Below are 20,788 nucleotides of genomic sequence, written 5' to 3' on the forward strand. Positions count from 1 at the left end.
ATCTGACGGGGAGGAACATTCCTGTGGCCAACCAGCTGGAACAGTTACTATGGTGAAGTCAATTATTTATACGAAGGAGATTTACACAAGTCAAGGAATACCTTTACTTTCAAGCTTTTTCTCTTGCCATCTTCTTTTAATCTGTTTCCTAAATAAATGAACGGTTTCCTCCGGGACTTACTTTTGATTTACTGTGTCGTATGAGGGCAGAGAGCAGTCTGTTTGACTCCCCCATCACACCAGCGTGATCTTTGGCTTCACACCATTCCACCAAACGCTCCACTAATTTAACATTCTTTCCCAGTTGTTCAGCAGCTTCTGCTATAGGAAAGAAGGCAAACCACAAAGGAATGAATCACTGATAGGCAATCAACTGAAGTAACTGGTAAAGATGTAAGAGTGTGAAGGAAAATTACAGGTCTGAAAACAGAACACAACAATTTTATTAAAGCAAGAACTGCAAATATTCCGTATCTGATGGACTACTGAGATTTTCTATTCAGTTGTGGACTTTGTTATACAAAAACAAAATAAACAACTTTATACTCTTTTGGCTCAGCCTGGCAGTGTGTTAGTACTTTGGAAAACTGTACCGAAGAATTTTTAGCAGTACTCTGAGGAATCAGTATAGAGAAGGTTTAGAATTTAGAAGTAAGTAAATAAATGTAACTCATCCCAAGGATTGGTTTTCATTATTGTTTCTGTAAACAGAAAAATGATCTCCCTGTTTGCAAAACAAATTTAAAAAAATTTTGACTGTCACTGTATTGCAACTTGATAATTTTACAAGGTAAGAAAGGGTATAAAAAATGCCAAAACATAAAAACCCCTCAAGAACCACTAATAAATTAACCTAAAATCAGATTATATGTACTAATAAAGAGAAATGCAATATAATTTCCATTGAAAGTCAATTATAACAAGCATGGAAATTAATGCATGGGGGTTCCAAAACCAATCTCTTTTTGCCTTTTATTTGCTACTTATCTTTATGATTACATAATTCTGAAAGCTAAAAACAGGTCCTTTTTCCACTAGAGGCACATTAAGACTATTATACCAAAAATGCACCTTGAGAAAGCATTTCTCTTACCTTGTGCATCTATTAACATTCTTAATGTTCCCAGGAGTTTGAACTGAACTGGGGGCATTTCAGATTTAAGAAATTTCAAAACTGCCTCTGTGACGCCAGCTGATAACATCTTTGCTTTATTTATAACTAGAGAGAGAGAAAAAAAAAACACTGATTAAAATGATAGCATTTTTGATGATAATCATTCAATTCAATATACATTTTTTGAGTGTCTTATTATCTTAAGGCCCCATGTTATATTTGTCTACTTAAAAACAACATTGTTACTTTTCTGTTAATTTTAAGAATGGAACTGGGAATGGGAGGGCTAGGGGATAAGTATCCTATTTGTCTACAGGAGCACAACATACAAAATCACACTTACTTGCTTTCAAAATCTAATCATAAACTAATAATTTGTAAAGGAAATCTGATAATGTTGCCTTCTTATTTATGAAAAGCACAATTCCTCAACTTTGATAAATGTTTCTTTTTACCTCTGTCCTGGACCCAACTGTTAATATAGGTATTATAGACATTAATGAACAATATTAATCTGCTACATGAGCCAAATTGATTTTATATAGATTGCATTTTCATATAGTTATACTATTTTACCTAATCAGAAATTTACCTTTAGAAAGTAGAATAAAAGGATAGTTTCAACTATATCCTGTATTAGTTCCCGTGATAATGTGATTTCAAAAGGCTTGTAATCCAAAAAGGCACATTAAGGCTATTTAAAAAAATTGTGTCTGCTCGTAGGGAAAAAGAATTCTTAAAAGTCATTCTTTAAGGGAGTCTGTTAATTGATACCATTATCTTACCTCAGCTGAAGATGCTTAAAAAATCTTAACTATACAATATGATGAAAATCTAGGAGTTCACAAAAAGTAATAGAATATTTGAATAATCTGAAAAAGGAAGATTATGCTTGTATAGTCTCAGAAAACTTCTTTAACATATGATCTCCATTTATTAGTAAGAAAAATGTAAGCAATCTGAAGACTATTTTTCTTTTCTTGGTGAGGGCAGGTCCACAAATCACATAAACATCTTCCCCAAACGACAGATCTTTATCTCTTACACAGTTGGCTCCCATTCTTTTTGTTTTTAATTAATTTTTATTGGAGTATAGTTGATTTACAATGTTGTGTTAGTTTCTGCTTACAGAAAAGTGAATCAGTTGTACATATACATATATCTACTCTCTTTTAGATTCTTTTCCCATATAGGTCAGTACAGAATATTGAGTAGAGTTCCCTGTGCTGTACAGTAGGCACTATTGCTTTCTGAGCTATTGACCTTGGCTTTGATGTTGTTTCAGAGCAGTTTCTATGACTGAAACCACGAATTTCATTTAAATAATAGATTAAAATATTGGACTGCACTGAGAACGAGATAAAAGCATTTGAGCTAATAAAGAGGCTACTGATACAACTGTCTCAAAGCACCCCATCTCATAGATGACTTTTAGAATAAATCTCATTGGCTCCCATTCTTAAGTCTTACCTGGAATGGCTAGGTTTCTGAGGGCACTTAGTGCCGCGTGCTGCACGGTTACGTTTCCATCTTCTACATGTCTGTCCAGTAAATCCATAAGTTTTTCTACAATTCCATTGTCTACCATATGGATACAATTTCCATCTAAATAACAACAAAAAACATTTTTTTCCCTCTTTACAAATATCTATAAATATTTTGTAAAACTGATGCCTGCCCATTATCTACATTAGGGAAAATGGAGCTATAGGAAAATAAAATGAATTCCATCTCCTTCTTACATCAGATTTACAGATTTTTTGTTTGTTTACTGACTGAGAATCCGATTATAAGATTCTTAAAATAGATAAAATTTTAAAAACTGGCCAAAATTTTAAAAAACTGGCCAAAAAAGTCTCTAGCTGAGTTCCTGATAATATATCAGAAGATGAGTAAGTAGAAACCACATGCTTAAAATGTCCTCCAGTAGTTTCCATTTATAGTGAAGTATGCCAGTGTTCTGCGAACGTTACAGTGACAGTACTCTACATTTTGTCATCATGGCTGATATTTAAATTATTTTTTAAAGACAGAATTTCTGAAACATTTATAAAGCAGAGAGAATATTATAACGAACTACTATTTACCCCCCGTTTAGCTTCAATAATTATCAATATTTTGCCAGTCTTAATTTCATCATTAAGGAGTTAATGATGGTCCCCAGAAGGAAGGAAGGAAAAATGGAATAAGTCATCTATTATAACATGCTATAACAACAGTTAATACTCAAATAAAATCAAATTAAAAACAAAAATAACTCGTATTTCCTAGACACAGTATAAGTTTCTAGAGGGAATAGCAGAAGTGTCAGACTTCAGAAATATACATGGAGGTCTGGTGCCTCTGAAATTTTATTTAAGTAAATATTCTATCTTAAACCAGAGGATTACCCATGCTTAGATTTTATAGGTGTAACACTATAAATGAGGCACAATAATGAATACTCAGATTATTAAATCCAAAATAAAATCACCAGGCAAAAAAGTATATCCTCCCACATCAGATGTTTATTAGAATGGGACTCAAGTTTATTCATCTCTGAAGTACACAGTACTCAAAAGAAAGACTTCATAATCACTGTCATGACCTTTAAACTATTAGAACTTAGTTGAATTGCATAAAATATGTAATTTGTTGGGAAAGTCAATATTAGTATTTCAGATTTCTGAAAAATTAAGGTAGTATTACACACAGATACTGCACACGCTTCTGAACTGTTTTAGGTTTAGTATACGTTATGGCAAAGCAAAATTTAAAAATACAGAAGGTCTGATTTAATAAGGATGAACTCATATGCTTACCATTTCTGGCAAAATTTGCAATTGCCAATGCTCCAGCAAGCTGTAGCTGGTGGTTATTTGATGGAATCCAAGACAGTACCCTTTGAAACACATTACCTTTTCCTCCTTCAAATAATTTCTGCATGGATTCATCTAGAGGTAAATGCAACAGGTAAGAGGAAAATACTTAGAAGTAACATATCCCTATTCTTAACTGAATACCCAATTGGGAAATCACATAGATACTTTACAATCTATAATTCACAAAGGGAAAAGTAATGACTCTATTTCTTAAATAAATTTATAAATTTATTTTTGGCTGCGTTGGGTCTTCGTTGCTGTGCGCGGGCTTTCTCTCGTTGTGGTGAGTGGGGACTACTCTTCGTTGTGGTGCACGGGCTTCTCATTGTGGTGCCTTCTTGTTGCAGAGCATGGGCTCTAGGCGCACGGGCTTCAGTTGTGGCACGTGGGCTCAGTAGTTGTGGCTCACAGGCTGCAAAGCGCAGGATCAGTAGTTGTGGCTCATGGGCTTAGTTGCTCCGTGGCATGTGGGATCTTCCCGGACCAGGGCTCGAACCCGTGTCCCCTGCATTGGCAGGCGGATTCTTAACCAGTGCACCACCAGGGAAGTCCCAGTAATGACTCTTTTTCTAATAACCTTTTAGCAGAGACTGGACAAAAGGGCTTAGAATTTTTCTAGTCTAAGTCCCAAGTAGCCATCTCGCTTTTAGTCCTTTGGTGCCACAGCTGTCTCTTCTATATGACAGCTCTTTAAATACTGGAAGATGTATTTAAGGTTTCAAAATCAACAAATCAACAGGATTAAATGTGACAGGAAAATGAGAAAATGCCTAATATAGTATTTATAAAAGAGACGATAAATTTTTAAATATCTGACAGTCATGTTCTTTCGTTGGCATAAATTACAACTCACCTCCAAGAAGTAATAAAACCATTAGATCTGAAGCGGTTTTGAGCTCAGCAATATCCTCCTCTTTGTCACTATCCACTTTCTGCTGAACAATCTCTAGTAGACATTCTACCAGGCCTGCTTCAACCAGCTGTAGCTTAATAGCATCTAAAGAATAATGTGAACAAAATAACCAAAATTTGAGATGAAATAGCAATTCTGGTATAAGCAATTTAATGTAAAGAATTATAAAAAAACCAAAAAAGTGTATGATTTAGATAACACACCTCTGAAGATCTGAGTTTCAAATGGGAGTATCTGACACTGCAGCTTAAATACACAAAAGCTTTATTTCATTTCTATTTGATATGTCACTTTTCACAATGTCTGGCAGCAACTAAACAAATTGATTCTCAGCACTGAAGGTAAGTAATATCATTCTACTGTTATTCTAGATACTATGCTCACATTTAAAAGGCAATACTATAAAATACTGCACACTGTTTAAAATAAAACACACATAACTGTTAAAGTTAAAACACATTCACTAATGGAGTTTGAATACAAAGATACTAAAAAGAGGTATTAGTAAATTTCAAAGTATATCCCAAGTATTTACATTTGGATTCATATTTGTACAGATGTTATTTTTCTAGGGCAGTTAATTAATTTGTAACTTTCTGAACTTGAAAGTCATGTTTTTAAAAAGCGTTTCAGGTTTTCATTAATTTGAAGCTTTCTTGGGTGATGGGTACATGGTGGTTCATTATACTACAATCTCTCTACATCTGAATAGGTTGTTTTTTTTAAAAAAAATAAATTTATTTATTTATTTATTTTTGGCTGCGTTGGGTCTTCCTTGCTGTGTGCAGGCGTTCTCTAGTTGTGGTGAGCGGGAGCCACTCTTCGTTGTGGTGCACGGGCTTCTCATTGTGGTAGCTTCTCTTGCTGCGGAGCACGGGTTCTAGGCGGGTGGGCTTCAGTAGTTGTGGCACGTGGGCTCAGCAGTTGTGGGTCGTGGGCTCTAGAGCGCAGGCTCAGTAGTTGTGGTGCACGGGATTAGTTGCTCCACAGCATGTGGGATCTTCCCGGACCAGGGCTCGAACCCGTGTCCCCTGCATTGGCAGGCGGATCCTTAACCACTGCACCACCAGGGAAGCCCCTGAATAGGTTTTTAAATTTTCATAATAAAAGCTGAAAGAAACAAATAACTTTCAAGTTTTCTAATGGATAACTCACAAACTAAGGAATTTTAGAGACAGAATTTACATACCAATTATATTTTTTAAAATTATCTTCATAGCAAACTCTGTGAGCCTATCAAATCGATATTGTTTGCACCACTAATATCTTAAATATTCTTTCATTATAGAACTTACTTCGTTGAAGATTTTATATTTGCATCCATATCTGTCTCCCCCAATATACCTCATTCATCTTTGTGTTTTAACCTAAATTGGCCTACTTAAATATTTTGGGTATATTTGATACTGCTTAAGATAAATGCTGATCAACTGACCTCAGAAATATATTTGTTACACATAAATTTAATTTAAATTTTATTTTCTAGCTGGATTTTATTTTAGTCTTCAGTTTCCCTAAGCTGTATATGCACATATCTACAGCAATGGCAGTTCAAGTTTTTTATTTGGAAGAAACTTTTTTATTTGGAAAGACTGTTTTCATACTTAAGACTTGTTCTTTCAGACAATTTTAATGTGTAAAAGTTTGGCTTTTTTCTATCACTAGGATCGCTGATATTCTTTAGCATATTATTTCAGAATACACAGAATATTCAACCTGTAATATTTTTTTAAAAGGTATACTTGCACTGTGCCATGCTGAAAGTAGGGAGTTTCCTTGGTTACAGAATGACAGAAGTAGAAATGAGTGGCGACTAGAATTGAAAGCCACAATGAAAAAGCCTTAAAAATACAAAAAACCTTGAATTATACAAATCCCAGTTTAAATGTTGGAATCACTCTCCTTTGCATACAAGGAAAACCAAGGATGATATGCTAAGGCTAGTCCAGAAACAAGTTTTCAAAAGTATCATTCAATCCACAACACAGTTATAAAACACAAGTGAAAATAGTGGAGGACAAAACAAATAAGAGAGAAAAACACTGTTATTTTGAAATATTGCAAGGAAGGGTACAGGTCATTCTCTGGCATAAAACTGACTGAAGGTCACAATGAAAATTTCCTATTTGGCCAAACCACCAAATGAGAGGAAAAATAAATTTCTTCCTAAAGAATAAGATCTAAGGCATTCAGAAGATTTAAAATGTGTCAGGATTAAAGTTTACAGATCTTTCCTCTCAACAGTTTAACTGTAATCACATATATATGTGGGAGTCTTAAATTGCCTTATTAAAAAGGATTAATGAGGCATTCTGCCAAAGCAGACAGCCCAGCACACATTCATCAATACCATTCTGCCCAAGGACATCTATCTTTATCACCACCGTTTGCATATATACGTACATATATGTACATACATGTATCATATATATGTACAAGTATATGTGTATAAATGTGTATTTGAAAATCTTTTCTAAGTGGTGAAAAAAAGCCCACAAATGCCGCAGAGTGCATAAAATATACGTTACTCTTAATCAATTATTATTACTAAGTAAATAACTGTGTAACTATCACCTAGATCAAGAAATTCATTGCCAACAACCCTGGAAGCCCCTCTGTGCTTTACTTTTTTCTATCACTTATCCCTCCCTTTCAAATCACCATGCTTTTTAAGGTAATCACATCCATACTTTTATAGTTTCACCAAATAATCATTCCTAAAAACTATAGTTAATTTTAGCTTTTTTGTAACTTCATATAAATGGAATCGTAAAATATGTATTTTTCAGTGTTGGCTTTTTCCTTTTAATATGTTTATTATAAGATTCATCTACACTATTGGTTATAGCTGTCTTCATTCTTTCAAAACTGTGTATTTTTCCATAATATGGATATACCATAATTTATTTATTCTACTGTTAATGGATATGAGTTGTTTCCATTTATTCATTATTATAAATAATGCTGTTATGAACATTCTTGTAATGGCTCCTGGTGCACATGTACCCATTTCTGGGTATACACCTAACAGCGGAATTGTTGGCTCACAGGGAAGGCATATCTCCAACTCAGTAGATACTGTTCTCCAAATTGTACCAATTTACACTCCCATCAGCACTTAATGAGTTTCCACTGTTCCACACCTTCATCGACACTTGGTATTATCGCTTTCCGGTGAGTATACAGTGGTATTTTATTGTGGTTTTATTTTGCAGTTCCTGATTTTTAATGAGTTGAGCATATTTTCATGTGTTTATTAGCCACTTGGATTTTATCTTTTGCCTTCTTAAATCGTTTGCACATTTTCCCACTGGGTTTTGTACATTTTTCTTAATGATTTGAGGGAGTTTTTCTATATATTGTACACATCAGCCCTCTGTTGGTTACATGTGTTGTAAATAAATTCTCATCTACTGTCATGCTTTTCACTCTTAATGGTGTCCTTTGAGGAATAAAAGTTTTTCCTTTTAAAATAACAAAATTTATAAATTTTTCCTTTATAGTTACAGCTTTTTGTGACTTAAGAAAACTTTCTGTACTCCAAGGCTGTGATGATATTCTCCTATTTTAAGATAAACTTTCTTGTTTCAACTTTTACATTCAGGTCAATAATCTATCTGAAATGAAATTTAAAAAATAGTATTGGTACTTCCCTGGTGCTGCAGTGGTTAAGAATCCGCATACCAATGCAGGGGACACAGGCTCAACCCCTGGTCCGGGAGGATCCCACGTGCTGCTGAGCAACTAAGCCCATGCGCCACAACTACTGAGCCTGCGCTCTAGAGCCCACGAGCCACAACTGAGCCTGCGCACCTACAGTCCATGATCCACAACAAGAGAAGCCACCACAATGAGAAGCCCGCACAGCACGATGAAGAGTAGCCCCCACTCGTTACAACTAGAGAAAACCCATGCGCAGCAACGAAGACCCAACGCAGCCAAAAATAAATAAAAATTTTAAAAAATTTAAAGAATAAAAATAGTATTAAGTGGGATTGTATGAGTGTCTCCAACAGTTTTTTTTTCCATTCCCAGCACTGTTTATTAAAAAGATTGTCCTTTCAATATAGTTTTGCAGTGACACCTTTTTTTCTTAGTAAAATAAACATCTACTAATGCATCCATTTGTTTCTGGGCTATCCTGTTCCACTGGTCTTCTTGTCCATCTTTGAACCAATACCACATTGTCTTTTAAATACTACAGTTTTATCAGAATGAAGTTTTATTATTGTTATGCAATAAAATCAGTTCTGCTACCTTAGTCTTTTTCACAGTATCTTGGCTACTCTTGGTCTTTGGGATTTTGATGAGAACTGCCATAAGTCTTCAGATCAATATGGTGAGATATAAGATCATTACAAAATCAAGGTTTCCAATCTATGGAAGTGATATAGCTTTGCACTTATTTAGATTTTAATTTCTCTTGATGACTTTCTACAGTTTCCTTGCACATTTATTTATTTTTTTCAAATTTCATTTGATGGTATTTCCAAGATGACATTAAAAAGTAACAATTCTAACCATTTATTGCTTAAACTGGAAAAGTTTTTTTAAAAAGAATAACACCAAAATGGGCTTCCCTGGTGGCACAGTGGTTGAGAGTCTGCCTACCAATGCAGGGGACACAGGTTCGTGCCCCGGTCCGGGAAGATCCCACATGCCATGGAGCGGATAGGCCCGTGAGCCATGGCCGCTAGGTCTGCGCGTCCGGAGCCTGTGCTCCGCAACGGGAGAGGCCACATCAGTGAGAGGCCCACGTACGGCAAAAAAAAAAAAAAAAAGAATAACACCAAAACTGTATCTGTTAAAAGACTGTCATTGTCTCATACAGTCCCACACTCTTCTTGAAATTGCAACACAACCTCTAGATTTCCCAAAAAGAGAAATCCAAAATGTGGTATCTTCATAAAGAAATGGCACACAGATCTATGTGTTTTACCCAATGGCTTCAATAATTTCTTTGTCTGGGTCAGTATTGGTTTCTGCAGAATTGGAATGCTGTCTGGGATAATGACTATGGGTCATCTCTCCATTTGTAAGTTCAATCAAATGAAACACTTGCTTTCGAACAACTAGCAAAGAAGAAGTGAACAACGAAATCCAGTATTTGCTGGATATGAGGGTTGTTGACAACTAAGAATAAATAGAATAAATAATTAAAGTGAAGTAGGCTTATATAACAGAATGTTATGCATAACTCTTAAAACATATTGTTGAGCAACTAAAGTTAAGAATACAAGGAAACTTATAGAAAAATGTCACTTGTGTAAATTATAAACAGATACATTCATGACACTATATCAATACAATTTCACATAAGCATACACAAACACATCTATTACATGCATTAAAGTCGAATCCTCTGGTAAATGGTGTGCCTGAGGAAGACAGTGGTAGGGAAGGGCTAAGGAAGAAGGCTACAAGGAGAGAGACCTTGTTTAGATTACACATCTTTTATTAGTCCATTCTTAAGTATTCCTTTTTTTTTTTTTCGCCACGCCGCACTGCTTGCAGGATCTTAGTTCCGTGACTAAGGGTCAAACCCAGGTCCCTGGCAGTGGAAGCAAGGAGTTCTAACCACTGGACCACCAGGGAATTCCCTTAAATATTTCATTTTTTATACTATAGTAAACAGTGTATTTTTAAAAATATATTTTCTGTTTTTGCTGGTATGTAAAAATACAATGCTTTGGTTTTTAGATGTTTTTCTTTGTCTTGCCTGGCAACCCAACCAAATTCTAATTTTAAAAATTAATCTATATATATATATATATATATTTTTTTTGCGGTACGTGGGCCTCTCACTGTTGCGGCCTCTCCCGTTGCGGAGCACAGGCTCCGGACGCGCAAGCTCAGTGGCCATGGCTCACGGGCCCAGCCCCTCCGCAGCATGTGGGATCTTCCCGGACTGGGGCACGAACCCGTGTCCCCTGCATCGGCAGGTGGACTCTCAACCACTGCACCACCAGTATATTTTTGATATACATAATCATATCTATGAATAATGATAGTTTTATTTCTTTCTTTCCTATATCTTTTCTTTCTTTTTTACTCTACAGCACTGGATAGTTCCTACAATACAATAAGAAATAAAAATGGGGATGACCTTTCCTATTCCCAATCTTAAAAGGAAATGCTTTTTGTTATACCACTCAGTATGATGCTTTCTATAGGCTTCTGGTTATATATTCTTTTCATTCTCTTCTAGTGATGGTTTGCAAAGAGTTTTTAAAAATCATGGAAGGATGGTTAATCTTCTAAAATGCTTTTTCTGAATGACAAGATCATATGATTTTTTCCCCTTTATTAAGTTTTAATGTGATGAATTATATTGATTGCATTTGGAATACTAAACTACTTTATATTTCTAGAATAAATCCAATTTGGTATGATGATGAATTTTTAAATATATTATTGGATTTTGTTTGCTAAAGTTTATGGGAATTTTGGATCTATGCTCATGGTGAGACTGGCCTTTAAATTTTATTCTTGTATTGTCTTTGTTGGTATTTTATTAGCTTCACAAAATATATTGGTGAGTATATCTGCTTTTCCTATTCTGGAAAAAAATTAAGATAAGATTACTCAGCTTTTCTATTCTATATCACCCATACTTGAAAATGTATTGGCATCAAATTTTCATAACATTCTCCGAATATCTTTAAGATCTGTAGTGAGATCTCTGTTTTCTTGATTTTGGTTATTTGTGCTTTCTCTCTTTTTTTTTCCTGATTAATCCTACTAGGGATTTACCAGTTTTATGATGTCTTTTCAGACTCAACATAGGCAAGTATATGCTTATATTGCATTACATATATTCTATTTTATTAATTTCAGTTCCTGTATTTCCTTCCTTCTATTGTAATTTCTTTGGGTTTCATTTATGTTTTCCCTCTCTCAATACCTGAGATTAATACTGAGCTCACTGATGTTAGCTTTTTCCTTTTCTATTCATTTACAGTGAAAAAAAAAAATCCCTCTAAGTATGGGTTTACCTGCAACACACAAGATTTGAGATAGTGTTCTCATTTTCATTATTAGAAAAATGTTCTAATTTTCTTCATGATTCTTCTTTGACCTCCAAGGTATCTGAAGTGTATTTCTTAATATCTAAATAAATGGGGATTTCCTAGTTATCTTTTTATTATTAGTTACTATTGTAATTCACTTAGATCAGAGAACATACTCTAAGATTGCAATCCTTTGATATTTTTCCCATCAGTATACATGTTTTAAATGTTTCATATGTACTTGAAAAGAAAGGGCTCTGAAGCAGGGTGCAGTGTTCCAAAATACATCCATTAAATCAATTTTCTTAATCATGTTGCCCACATTTTCTATATTCCTATTTTTTAATGTTTGTTCTATAATGATTTTTGTGGATATTTAGGGCACCTCATAGTTCTGAATATTTTTGCTTCATATCTTTTGACATAATGTACATTTTTATAGCTTCCAAGAATTGGACCTTTTATCATGATAAAGTCACCTTCTTTATCTCTACCAAGTCTTTTAATATTAAAGTCTCTTTTATCTGATATTAATATGACTACCTCAGCCTTTTTTAGGTTTGAATGGTATATTTTTTCCAATCTTTTTAATCTCAACCTTTTAAATCTCCTCATACTTAAGAAGCGTTGCTTGTTTAAAAAAAAAGCTGGTTTTTAAAAAATCAGTTAATGATTAGTCTTTTAACTAAAGCATTCAGGCCACATACATTTAATGTAATTAATGAAATACTGTGTCATAAATCTAGCTTATTTTTTCTGCCCTATTTTTACCCCGTTCCATGTTCCCTTTTCTCTCTGCTCTTCTGTTAATTAGGATTGATGGGGTATTAAAACAAAAAAAATCTTTCCATAAATCCTTCCATTAGTTTGGTAGTTACACACTGGTTTTAAAAATTATTTTAGTTCACCTTAAAATTTGAAATCATTTATTCACCAGAATCTAATAGTACTTTCCTCCATGTAGTACAAGGGTTTTGGGACTCTCTAACTACTTTTACCTCCCTCCAGATTTATACACTCATTCTGTGGTGTATTTTAGATAATACACATATACATTTTAAACTTCACAGTGAATTATTTTTATTATTTTATATATTCAATGTTCATGAGTTTACACACATATTTACTGGGTTATTTTGCTTCCTTCTCCTCCCTTGTACCTATAACCTTCCTTCTGGAGTCAGTTTCCTTTTGTTTTTGGAATCATTTTCCTTTTTTCTAACAAACATCCTTCATAATTTCCTTTAGTAAGGGTATATTGGTGGTGAACTTTCGCAGTTTCTAACCTGAAAATATCTTCATTTTGCTTTCAGTTTTGATGGGTATTTTCACTGGGTTTAGAATTTTAGATTGAATTTATTTTCTTTCGGCACACAGAAGATATTTGTCATCTGGCTTTCATTGCTACTGTTGAGAAGTTAGCTGTCAAACTTTTGCCTCTTTTAAGGTAATCTATATTTTTCCTGGCTACTTTTAAAACTTTTGTCTTTTTTTTTTTTGCAATTTCAATATGATGTATCGAAATGTGTATTTCTTTTTATCATGTTTTAAATTCATTGGGCTTCTTGAATCTTTGATATCTTTCATAATTTCTGGTAAGGGTTCTGACAAAATTTCTTCAAACTTCTGCCCTCCCATCTGCCCTCCTTCTAGGACTCCAAAAAATGTATATGAGACCCTCTCACTTTATACTCTGTACCTCTTATTCTCTCTTATGTATATTGGGTCTTTTATTTCTCTATATTTCATTCTGGATTTTCTTCCAATCTATCTTCCAGTTCACTGGTTCTCTAATTCAGCTATATTTAATCTGCTGTTAAACTCATCTATTAGGTTCTTAATTTTTTTTTTTTTTTTTTTTTGCGGTACACGGGCCTCTCACTGTTATGGCCTCTCCCATTGCAGAGCACAGGCTCCAGACGTGCAGGCTCAGCGGCATGGCTCATGGGCCTAGCCGCTCCGCAGCATGTGGGATCTTCCTGGACCGGGGCACAAACCCATGTCCCCAGGTGGACTCTCAACCACTGCAGCACCAGGGAAGCCCTATTAGGTTCTTAATTTTGGTTGTATTTTTCAATTCAGGAATTTCCAATTGCTTCTTTTTCAAATCTGCTATTCATTCCACTTTTTATAGTTTCTAGTTTCCTTCTAAAAATTTTAAGCTTGTTTTTAACTCTCTGAACATAATAAGCATACCTGTTTTGAGTCAAAGTCTAATAATTCCAGTATCTGGAGATTTGCTGCTGTTTCCTGTTCTTTGTGCTGATTCTTGCTTACAATGTCTTGTCTCCTCATGTGTCTGGTCCTCTTTGATTGTGTGCTAGACACTGTATTTGAAAAATTATTTGTATGGGATGGTTTGCTTACTCTGGTTCCCTCTTATTCCTAGAGTGTATCCCTTAAGATTTTTTGCTCAAAGACAGAAATAGTTTACCAGTGTTCACACTGTTGGTAGGCCTGGTACTCCAACTTTTATGACCTTTTTGCCCTGCAAGGGTACATAAGTGGAGTTCAGCCTACTGGCTGCCTGTTCCAGATTGGCATAAGAATGTGTAAGCTACAGAACCATCTTTGCCAAGATTATAAAATCAAAGAAACTTGGAAAGTAGCTTTGGCCAATGTAGATATAGTTAGGCAGTAGATAATGCAGCTGAAGTTAGAGATACCCCAAATAAAACTTATCACATCATTAATAAAAAAAAAAAGAATTTTGAGTTAAATAGCTGGCAATTAAATAATATTAGAAAAAAATGGAAAAAGCCTACGTGATCAAAAATCAAGAGATGCATTTATTTTCTCACCGTTTTCTGCCAATGGAGCAAGAACCTCAAACACCATTTCCCTCTTATCATGGTCTATTTGTTTCTTGAAGAGTTTTACCAGCTCTTCAGCAATGTTCGTACTGGCAAACTGTTCTTTACTTGACTCTGCAAAAAACAAGAGGAAAATTTAGAGTAAGCAAACAAAATTAAGCCCAGAAACTGTTTTCTATTACCTTCAATATTTGGTCATTTTTTACCATTACTGATAAGTACAAACACTCTTCAAATACAGGAACAATCAAAACCATTTTTTTAAATGCCCCTGAAGAGGAAAAACATCTAAGTCTTTAAAGAAAATGTTCTGGCCCAATTTTATTCAAGGCTATAAAATAAATGTTCACTAGCATAACATATAGGTAATCATAGCAACAGTAAAATTACTGTTATAAATTCATAGTTTCAAGGCTTTTAGTCAAAGAAGAAAAATTACTCGTAACAGACTGCATTTTACATGGATGAATTAAAGGTGACTTGTCTTTACACCAATACGGTGGTATACTTTTGCATTCTTCTTGACATGCCTTTCTAATTTATGTATTTTTAAAATTTATTTTTGGCTGCCTTGGGTCTTCCTTGCTGCGTGCGGCTTTCTCTAGTTGCGGTGAGCGGGGGCTACTCTTCGTTACGGTGCGCGGGCTTCTCATTGCAGTGTCTTCTCTTGTTGCAGAGCAGGGGCTCTAGGCGTGCAGGCTTCAGTAGCTGTGGCACGTGGGCTCAACAGTTGTGGCTTGTGGGCTTCAGAGCGCAGGCTCAGTAGTTGTGGCACACGGGCTTAGTTGCTCCACAGCATGTGGGATCTTCCCGGACCAGGGCTTGAACCCCTGTCCCATGCATTGGCAGTTGGATTCTTAACCACTGCGCCACCAGAGAAGCCCCTAACAAGTTTTTCTATCAAAGGCCAATTCCTCATTCCCTCTTCCTCTTCACCATCTCCAGCCTCTCACTCTAGAGCCTCATCCTCACCGTTTAAATGTGCTTTAATATTTCTCACAGAAAAATAGCAATATTAAAAACAAACACCTTCCCTTTACACCACTTTTATTCACTACCATCCAATCTGTTCCCGTTCACAAACAAATTTCTTGACAGCATTGTCTACATACACTGTCTTTCCTTTCTCAACTCACATGCATTCCTAAACCCAGCTCAGACTAGTTTGGCCCACCTCTCCATTCTGTGGTCTCCCTTGCTGGCTCCTCCTCCTGCACCAGATCTCTATACATTCTGTTGTGGTTCCTTGGGACTTGATCCTTTGCCTTCTCACCTTTTTGAGCCTTACTCTCACCCTAGGCAATCTAACTTCTTCCATAGCATAAAATAGCACCTATATGTTGATGCTTATATAATCATATCTCTAGCCCTCTTCTGGACTCCAGGCTATTTATTTAACTGGCCATTTGACGTCTCCATTTGAATCTCTCTCTAGCATCCAAACTCCATGTCTAAAGTGGACTTCTGATACTCCCCTGAAATCTGTTCTTCCTCCAGACTTCCATAATCTAGTGAAGGAACATGCCACCTAGCCATCTGCCATGCAGGCAGAAACCTGGGGGTCACTGCTCACTTGTTCTCACTCAACTGTACAGCCAAAGAATAACCAAGGTCTATCAGTCTACCTCCAAAATACAACCAGAATCCATTCCATTTCTCTCCAAGCCTCTTCTCAGTTTCTTTTGCGCATCAGATATCCTATCAATTTATCTAGAAGTTTCTTTCAGAGAATTCTGACCAAATCCAGCCTAGATTGGTTGCTCTCCATGTTTGTGGGGCACAGCTGACATCCTGGAATTCCTTTTTCATCACCTTGATGGATGCTTTCTTCTCCCTCCTGTATCAGATACTCTATTATCTATGTCCTCTCACCTTCACATTTTTAGTTTTGGTGGAGGCATCCTCCAGCAGCTTCCTGAGAAAGCTTCTATGTACTGTGTATAGGAGATAAATATTTTGAAATTTTGACTGTCTGAAAATGCTCTTTCCCACCTAGAGTCGATGCCTGTCATTTAAATTAGTTCCTTACCCTGTTCAATTACTTTCTCATACTAGCAATTATCATAATTTAAAATTATATGCTTATTTATTTGTAAATTCATTTAAAAAATAAATTTCCATCTCACCCACTAAACTATAAGTTCTTTGAGGGCACGGACAGTGTATAGTATTTTAACTACCATAAATACAGTGTACAGTATAGTGCCCAGTAGAGAGCAGGTGTTCAAAAGAAATTTATTGATTGCATGAACGTGTGACTGAAAGAACAAGTAAATGAATGTAAGAGCGATATTCTGCTCTCTAGTCTCTGGTAAATCTCTGCCAATGTCAAATAAAAAATATTACAAATTCAACTTTAAAAGAAAATGGAGAAACATAAAATTTTATATGGCTTAATACAGTTTTGATTCACTCTACTGTTACACTGCTTTTGGCACATGTACCACATCTATGCCAAAATGATGAGAATCCACTCCAAGACTTGTAAGGATTCCTTAGTGCCACAAAAAAAGGAGTGTGGGTTAAGTGTCTTTTCTGATAGGCTACCTAAACCCTCAGAAATCATAGTTTACAAACGTCAGCCCACCTTACCCTAAAAGGAGGTTAGTTTGATTTAAATAGGAATGATTTAACGCTGGTGGTTACTCCCCTGTTTCAGACAATTCTTCAAATAAAATGAAACATAAAATCACAGGTGAAATAGACATCATTTATCTAGTTATGTGCTATTATTCTTTTCAAAAAATAATAGTTCTAGTACTCTTTTTTCCAATCCATATTTTATTCTTCTACTTATTAAACTGAAACCAAATCACTGCTGCTAAGTAATTCATGTCATTCGCCAGCACAAGGAAACAAGGCACTATGATTAACATAGGAATTAACGAAAAAAACCTGTACTTATCCTGCAGGTGGATACAGAGAAAAGATAGTGTGAATTATGACTTGGACATTATATTTGGATTAAATGCCATGGATCCTTAACAGACCTTTAGCAAGAAGGTTTATTTCCTAAGGGATTTCTTTTTTTTTAAATCAAAATTATATATGAGTTTAAAGAGTTAGTCCTAATACTTACACTACCGGCAGAATCGAGTACCCCTTGCCCATTTCTTCTTCAAAAATAAGCACATAAAGCTCTTTTAGCTAATTCACTGGTATTTACCTCCAAATCTTTAAATAATGTATTTATATTAAGTTTTGATTGACTTCCCACTATGAAAGATGAAGCACTAGCTTTCTTTTCTTCTTGTCTCCACAATACCCTCCATCTTCTCACTGTAATTATACTGTAATTTTGGTTATTTCAATAATTAGTGTTTCAATGATACACTATTTCATTTGCCCTGGAATTACTTTTATTTCCCAGGAAATTTTTTTTTCTCATTTACTTAGTTTTCAATGTACTTACATTAGTTCAACTCCACACTCCGTCAGTTGTCTAGTTTTCTCTTAATAAGCTCGTTCACTTTAGGTGCTCAATCAATTTCATCTCGTAAAGAATTTCCCCAATCTGGACTGGTTACTCTTTGAAAATAGGCCATTTGGGGCTCTCATGTCACCATAATACTAGGAACTCCTATTTTCCTGTTGTATCTCTTGTTTCCTGATTCCTATGTAGTCTTATTATTTATATCCCTTGTTTTGGTGGGACACATCTTCCAGTGGCTTCCAGGAAAGATGCAGGACACCAATTTTGAGACATTCATGTTTGACAAAGTCCTTATTGTAACCTCAGACTTGACTGATGGTTTGCATATAGAATTCTATATTTGAAATAATTTTTCCTCAAATTTTTGAAGACAATATTCCATTTTCTTCTGGTTATCAGTGTTGTTTTGATACATCTGACGTCTACTGATTCACCATCTTTTTTATGTAACTTTTTCCCCTCTCTCTGGAAGTCTGTAAAAGATTCTCTTTGTCCCCATTATTCTAAAACTTCACATTGATGTGCCATGGTCTGGGGGCCTAATTGTCATCTGCTAGGCTAGGCATTTGACAGATTCTTCCAATCTGGAGAAATATATACTTTAGTTTTGTGGTACTTGAGTTATTTGGCCATTTCCTCCTATTTACCTCTTTCTAGAACTCTTCGTTTGATCCTCTATCTATATTTTCACTTCTACTTTCCATATCCTTGTTTTTTGCTTTATATCTATAAATATTTCTCCATACATTTTATTGGCTTTCATTTTAGCTATTGTTTTTAATGTTCTAGCTTTTTCATTTGTTCCTTTTCTTTAAAAATAGCATCCTGTTAGTTTCATGATTACAGCATTTTTCTCATTTCTCTGAGCATGTTTGAGTATCCCCCACCCCCATCCTGCATAGTTTCTATTTCCTCCGAGTTACCTTTTTTTTTAATTTATCTTCCATTTACAGGCTGTCGTCACCTCTCTGCTTGTCTGCCACCGATTAACTGGGATCTAAAAACTGATTAGGATCTATGAGTAGGAGTGGCCTTGTTTTATTTATTTAATTTATATATTACACAGCAGGTTCTTATTAGTTACCTATTTTTTTTTTTTTTTTGGCAGTACGCGGGCCTCTCACTGTTGTGGCCTCTCTCGCTGCGGAGCACAGGCTCTGGACGCGCAGGCTCAGAGGCCATGGCTCATGGGCCTAGCCGCTCCGCAGCGTGTGGGATCCTCCCGGACCGGGGCACGAACCCGTGTCCCCTGCATTGGCAGGTGGACTCTCAACCACTGCGCCACCAGGGAAGCCCTAGTTACCTATTTTATACATATTGGTGTATATATGTCAATGCCAATCTATGAGCGGCCTTGTTGACTGAAGATTCCCTGTAGGTCAGATGGCTCTTTTGTAGAGAAACTCCAACATAAGCATCTTTAAGTCCACGTTCTAAAGGACAAATGGGACCATTAAGCATACCTACCTTCATTTAACTGTGTTCAGAATGGTACTCTGGTACCTCTTACTTCATTTGGTCTGATGTCCCCAGTGTACAAACCCTCTATTTTTAGTCTCTCCAGAGAGTAAACACAGTCTTCTGCTTAGATGGGAAGGGCTAGTTACCACAGTGTGGGAAGGGAAAGAAGGTTTAGAAATCTTGATGCCACCAAATCCTAAACTTTTTGAAGATTCCAAAGAGCAAACTGGTTAGTTCTTGGTTTTCCAATTCAGGATTTAGATTTCAAAGTTTTGCTAAGTGAGTTACTGCTTGCTTTTCTTTCCGGGCTCTAAAAAGTTTCTGTGTTAACCTCTTTACTTGGTCCCCCCACCAACCCCGCTTTCTTTTCCTTGATGGTTTTGCATTTAAAAAAGAATCTATTGTAGTTTTAGTTGGTTTCCAGAAGAGAGTGAAAGTAAGTGCAGATTTTCATTCTAACATCTCTAACCCCCCAAATACTAATATTTTAAGCAGACAATTTTATTTATAAAAGATTGTGGAGCCAAATAAAAAGAGGAAAAAATCCCATTCTGCTTAATCTATAATGTTAAATAAATCTGCAAACTTTAAAATCGGATTAATGCTATAATTGTGAATATAGAAAAATTATGTGTGCACATAAACTAGGACTGAAAGAGAATAAAAAGATAGAGCTGCACATTCCTTTTTGGCCCCCAATTATGAAATAGTTTGCAATTGTTTAATTATTTTATATTTTGTCTTTATATTATATCTTTAGTGAGCAAAACCACACAAATTTCTGCTATTTAACATTTTTATTAAGAAATTTTGACAAAAAGTAACTCTAGCATTTAATGATATGCCATACTCAGAAGTGTGTGATATAAATGTGATATGATCTTGATCTTTACCTGTGTCCATAAAATAATACTAGGTGATTTGCTAACTCGCGGGCAATAAAGCCCACACTGAAAAGAGAAAACATGTATCCTGGGCATACATGTTTTATTTCAGTGTTGATGTATAACTTAGCTATTACATGGGCATAACAGACTCATGATATATACTCTAGAAGTCTTAGTAAATGAAGAAGTATTTCTCTTTTATACTTTCTTTCTCCATATGGGGTAAGGGCAGTAACAGCTGGGACCAGAGTATGGAATTGGGCCAAACTAAATTGGGTGCATATCCATCTTTTAAT

General features: G+C 35.4%; 1 protein-coding gene across 5 annotated transcripts in view; it reads right to left on the reverse strand.

The window, feature by feature from the left end:
- RAP1GDS1 (Rap1 GTPase-GDP dissociation stimulator 1) overlaps nucleotides 1-20,788 on the reverse strand; it is a 258,664-nt gene that overhangs the window by 19,528 nt on the left and 218,348 nt on the right. For 4 of the 5 annotated variants that reach the window (XM_067736915.1, XM_067736911.1, XM_067736913.1 and 1 more), the window contains 6 exons: nucleotides 14,700-14,825; nucleotides 4,829-4,972; nucleotides 3,916-4,047; nucleotides 2,585-2,719; nucleotides 1,094-1,219; nucleotides 182-321 (listed from right to left, as the gene is read on the reverse strand). In XM_067736915.1, coding sequence (XP_067593016.1) covers nucleotides 182-321; nucleotides 1,094-1,219; nucleotides 2,585-2,719; nucleotides 3,916-4,047; nucleotides 4,829-4,972; nucleotides 14,700-14,825 — 803 coding nt within the window. The remainder of the gene's footprint in view (nucleotides 1-181; nucleotides 322-1,093; nucleotides 1,220-2,584; nucleotides 2,720-3,915; nucleotides 4,048-4,828; nucleotides 4,973-14,699; nucleotides 14,826-20,788) is intronic. The other variant, XM_067736914.1, reaches the window with a different exon arrangement.

Source organism: Pseudorca crassidens, chromosome 4, assembly GCF_039906515.1.
Source record: "Pseudorca crassidens isolate mPseCra1 chromosome 4, mPseCra1.hap1, whole genome shotgun sequence".
NCBI classification, from domain to species: domain Eukaryota; kingdom Metazoa; phylum Chordata; class Mammalia; order Artiodactyla; family Delphinidae; genus Pseudorca; species Pseudorca crassidens.